General features: G+C 42.8%; 1 protein-coding gene across 1 annotated transcript; it reads right to left on the bottom strand.

The window, feature by feature from the left end:
- Positions 1-209: 209 nt before the first annotated feature.
- Positions 210-4,131, bottom strand: CUNH15orf48 (chromosome unknown C15orf48 homolog). The gene is made up of 4 exons (XM_019504154.1): positions 4,029-4,131; positions 3,802-3,890; positions 2,755-2,815; positions 210-2,053 (listed from the first exon to the last, which is right to left on the bottom strand). The coding sequence occupies exons 1-4, from the start codon at positions 4,071-4,073 to the stop codon at positions 1,985-1,987; spliced, it is 264 nt and encodes an 87-aa protein (XP_019359699.1). The 5' UTR covers positions 4,074-4,131; the 3' UTR covers positions 210-1,984.
- Between the last annotated feature and the right edge of the window lie 1,206 nt (positions 4,132-5,337).

The following is a 5,337-nucleotide window of genomic DNA, read 5'->3' on the forward strand; positions in this document are numbered from 1 at the left end:
AAAAACCAACCATTTTACTGTAGCCATACAAAAATGGTGCATGTGACAGTATTTTAACTCTTCTAAAAGTCAGACAAGTTTTATGAGAAAAACTGAAGCTTTTGAAACCAGATCACTTCAAAGTCTAGGCATATGTCTTCTTTTTTTACTTTCAGTTTTATTTGCGCTACAGTTCAGTAATTTATAGCTCTTCACCATTGCTGACAATGTGTCTTCAAATGAAGAGACATTATTCTCACATATTGCAAGACATTTAGGAATGGAGGTCATCTAATGGTTCCCTGTTTTGCTTTCTTTATTGCAACAAGTGTATGACTCCAGAAGTGCTATGCACTTCAGATATACAGCGTATGGCAGTGAAAAATCATATAGTATAAAGATGCTACTGGGAGAGAAGTTATATTCAGAATAGGAAGAGGGGTGATTCCAAGGAGACTGTTCCACAACTGGAGGCAGATGAACTCTGCTCATGCATTGGGAAGAGAAGATATCTCCACATCAGCTCTGGGGTTTCTGTTGCATCCCTGCACTAACATATCATTAGGAAAAATGTAAATTATTAAATAGGAAATTCCTTCTCTCTCTTTTTATTTTTCCCCCATGGTCAGATTGGAACAGACTGTGGGGGGGTTTTGCTTTCCTTGTGGGGCGGGGGAGAATAGTGTGCACATGCACATATGTGCATGCCTGTATGGCCATCTTCCTTGGATCTTTTAAGCGTATTGTGATAACCCTTGAAGCAGCAGCACATTGGCCACTGTTGTCCCTCTACCTTACCTGTGTCAGGTTGGGGTGTTATATCTTGTGGTTGTGTCAAGGTTGATTGTGTAGTTTTACTAATAGGTTAGACAATGGATTTGTATAGGATGGCTTGGATAGAGATGTTCCTGCCTCTGGTGGGGAGTTGACTAGATGACCTCTGAAGGTGCTGTCCAGCCCTACTTTTCTATGATTCTTATAAGTAGATCTTATTTTTAAATTTTTTTTTTCTGATCTTTCTACATGCTGTTAAGGCTGCTTACTTTTTAATCATTTAATAATTTGGGTTGGGAATTGCATTCTAAATTTAAAATGGCATGTACAATAAAAAGAATCAATTTAATATGCTATTTTGTCTAACTTCATTTTAATTTAACAACGTTCTCACAAGAATGAACAGCAAACACTTACAAGTGTAAAAGATTCTTAAAACACTCTTATTTTAGTCATATTAAAGTCTTAGGTCCAGATCCTGCAAAGTACTATCTTCTATAGGACTACTCCTAGTTTGCAAAATTAAGCACACAAAGCTGTAAGTCTTTGCAGTATTGAGGTCTGAGCATTTATTCTACATCCAAACCGTTAAACATATCTCAGCTGGGAGCTAACTAAATTTTTTCATTATGCCTCTGTTTTTTATGACCATCTTATGTTGCCATTGCGCACACAGTCCCTAACTGCAAAGGCTTCCTGGCATTGTCTATATCCATCACTAAAATATGACATAAAGAGAAGTAGCTGACCAGAAATCTTACTCTGGAGCTTCAGAAAAGAGTATTGAGACATTCACACTTATGACTGAAGTTACAGGAAACTCTGGGGAAAAAAAGTCTAAATATAAAAGCTTATTTTATTATTAGGAAAAAAAAAATGATAAAATTACAAAATTAAAATATATTGTAAGGAACATAAAAATCAACAATCTACAAAAAGAACTCATGCATGAATGAAGCATGCTTCATACTGTTAATACTTTGAATACTGAACTTGTACATCAAGTTAAATATTGGGAATGAATATTTGAAAGAAATCTTTATTTTTGGACTGGGTGGATATTGAAGAAAAACTTCTAAGGCAAATTGAAAATCCTCATCCAGAGTCCAAAAATGTAGGGAGACCCTAAAAATGTAGCAGAAGCATTTCCGCACACTGATTTCAGTAGTCGAGTTTGTGCAGAAATGATTCCACTAGATTCATAGAGTACCTTTGAGGCAATGGCAACTCTTTACTTCATCATCTTTTTGACCTCTTCCAGCTCTTCTATGGGTTTCCATTCCTGGTAGAATGTTAAGAGCTATAAGAAATTAAGAGAAAAAAAAAGGTTAGAGCAAGTTACTAACCCCTTCCCCCCCCAAACCCCCAACAATAAAGAAGCAATTATTTTCTCTACAGATGTGGTCTATTTTTACATTATGCAGCAGTGTACACAACCTCTGTGTATGAAGAAAGCCTGTTTAGTAAATAACTTTTAAAAGTAGTAAGCAGGAGTATTGTCTGACCACATAAGTTACCTTTAGTAATTATCACAGGAAAAGAAAAAAGGAATTCTGTGGACGCTAACTAGTTCTAAAACTCAATTTTATTAATGTATTGATCCAGGGATCACTACAAATATTTTAAGTACTACGTTTTTCAGTAAAACAGACTTAAGAACAGTATTATTTATAAGCAGATAGGCATGGCCCAGCATTACTTGTATACTCCGAACTTCAACTGAAATCAGTGGACTACAATAAACAGGAGTTGCATTTGTTAAGCACACTCCAGAATTAGATCAGGAATGAAGGATCAGACCTACAAAAGAATAGCTGGAGGTGTAGCAGATAAAGGCATGGACTAGACGATATTTCCTTTGTATCTTTCATTTTTCCATTAATATTTTGCCAACTATGATACTTTAAATATATATATTTTACACATTGAGTTTTTGTTGGCAGTTCACCAATATGTATTTGATATCAATTGCTTTGTGGACAATTAAGTTAATTTGATTACCTTTCTAGGCTTGGTAGGATCCACTTTTTCCCAAGGTTCTGGATTACCAGACTTGTTAATACTAAAAAATACAAAATTCATAATAGAATATTAAATGCTAGGATTTGATGTTGTACACTCTTAGATGAGTAGTCTTACCAGCTATTTGCTTGAATAAAGGGTTGTACATACAAAGGGTTCTTAGATTTAAAACTTTGGGTAGGGGGCTGTGCCCTTAACATGTGGCTTCTATACTAAATGTGTTAACATTGCTTAATATTTAATCATATTATGTTATCATAAGGGGAGTCAGACTGAAAATCAAAGCCAGGGGATGGTTAATGGCAACAGGAATTGTTAGATCCAAGGCTAACGGTGCCCACATCCTTGAAGTCAATTTTAAAACTCCCATGGACTTCAAGGATAAGACCCTAACCAGGTAGCTAAAGAATTTAAAAATAATGGGTATCAAATACTTCTCTTTAGATACGAGCTATGGAAACACTGCTATTTAACAACCTGGGTATCAAAAACTGCTCTCTAGATAGGAGCGAGGGAAGCACTGCTATTTAACAGTCTGATTTAATATCTACAAATAGGACTTTATTAATAAGGACCTTGAAGGAAGAGTGAGGGGGGTGAAGAAAGTAAAGGGAATCCCTGAATACTGATGTTTGGAAATACACTCTCGGGATTTGTGCAGCTGTGCCTCAGACGGAAACAAAGCAAAACAACAAAAACGCTGTGTTGTGAACAATTATTCCCTTGAAATAAAATATCTCTTTGCAACCTGTCTGGGCTGGCTATCTACATTTAACCCCAAGGGCACTGAAGATCAACTACATTTCAGCTGGTGACAAAACCAGCCGATTTTCTGAGCAGCGCATTGGATCCAAGCGGGGGAATAAGTGAGGGGCGCCCATGTCAGCAAATCAACTTCCGAATAAAGAAATGTCCCAGCTGGTTTCGCACCCCCCTAGCTCTGCAGGCGCCACGACCCCCGAGCGTCTTTGTGCCAAGAGAAAGCGGGCGAGGAGCGCGCGGCGCGGCGGGAGGGGGTTTCCTTACATGACGTCCGTCTTGCTGACCAAGGCATAGACACAAGCAGAGACAGCCCCCACCGCGGCGAAGGTCACAAACCCGACCAGGGGGATGAGCTGGAAGACAAGAAGCGGATCAGGAACAAGCTGTGCTGGGAGCGGCGCGAGGGAGGGACAAGGCGCGAAGGGAGGCAGGGGCCGCGCTGGCTCCCACCTGCCCAGCGCTGCCTGGACGCGGCTTGGCGTCCAACCTACTTCTTTCTTTTTCCGCAGCAGCTGGAAGAAGCCTGTGCTCACCATCCCGCCGGCGGCCGCGGCGCAGCTCTACCCCAACCGTCAGGGAACTGCCCCGGCTGCCCGCTTATATCTAGCAGCGCCGCCCCCGCGGCTGGCAGCGGCCCAGCTCGCTTATACCGGGCGCCCACTGTCCCCGCCGCAGCGCCCCGCCCGGCCCGGCCCAGCCCGGCAGCACCCCCTGGCGGCCGTAGAGCGTGCCGGCGCGGGGGACAATTTGCCTCCAAGGGCCCCCTGCCTCAGCTCCCGCGTGCAGCGCTGGCCCCTGCTGCGACGCTGCTCACCAGGATTATCGGTGTTTTGTTTCCATAAAGCAGAGGAGCTTGGTGTATTGGAGTGTGAGGTGACACCGAATCGTTCTCAACGAGAGATTGTGACATTATGGGACCCGTCCCTGACCACCAAGTACATATGATACATAGTTGTGTGTGAAACAGATGCTAATTTGAGGCTTATGTGATTGCTGTCCAAGGGGGGAGGGGTCTAAACCAATCACGGTAAGGTCACTTCTTTATCTCTGGGCAGCAATAGAGACATGATGGATCAGGCAGGATTATGATGGGCCTCACCTCGGGCCTAGGCGGAGTAGCTCTGGTTACCGAGACTGTTGTGAGGAGAGAAGGAGCAGGGAAGGCCCCAGTGGCTGGGGGGGGGGCACCCAGTAAGATGGGAGCTCCCATAGACGCCTCCAGCACTGTGGGCGGCAGGTGGGGGTGGGGCATTGCAAGCATGACCACCCGCAGATGCCACCAGCAGTGTCAGCGGCAGCCAGCGGTGATTGCTGATGTTGGCGGTGGGGGTGGCAAGCAGTGACTGCCAGCAGTGCCTTTTTATACAGGGTGTGCTGCCACACTCAGGGGGTGCACGTGCACCCCCTACGCATCACCGGTGCAGGGAAGGTTTAAGGAGGGATCTGTGGCAGAGCTGTCCTGTTGTCACAGAAAGACACCCTCCCCATGCCCCTGGGGAAAGAGTTCAAGTTGTGAGTGAATGTAAGCTCTGTGGGTTCTTAAGGGCCAAAGCCAGAAATGAATTTGCAAGAATATAATAAGTAAAATGATATATATTGTTTTCTTTATATTTACCAAGGAAAATAACAACATTGGACATAACACATATTATGAGCCTGAAGTTGGTTGCTTATTCCCAGTTCCTTATTCCTTATTCCCAGTTCCTTTTTCAAAGCTAATGCACATCCAATAAAAGCTTGTTATTAATGAATTACACATCCTAAAGAGAGAGAATTTCATTAGCTGTGCAGATGTACAAA

This window comes from Gavialis gangeticus, unplaced genomic scaffold, assembly GCF_001723915.1.
Source record: "Gavialis gangeticus isolate Ggan-Ray unplaced genomic scaffold, GavGan_comp1, whole genome shotgun sequence".
NCBI lineage: Eukaryota > Metazoa > Chordata > Crocodylia > Gavialidae > Gavialis > Gavialis gangeticus.

Bases quoted from the DNA above. Each gene is read 5' to 3' on its own strand.
- CUNH15orf48 (XM_019504154.1), bottom strand. From the start codon at position 4,073: ATGGTGAGCACAGGCTTCTTCCAGCTGCTGCGGAAAAAGAAAGAA. The intron at 3,891-4,028 runs GTAGGTTGGACG...CTTGTCTTCCAG, and splicing joins TGCTGCGGAAAAAGAAAGAA to CTCATCCCCCTGGTCGGGTT. The intron at 2,054-2,754 runs GTAATCAAATTA...AATTTCTTATAG, and splicing joins ATCCTACCAAGCCTAGAAAG to CTCTTAACATTCTACCAGGA.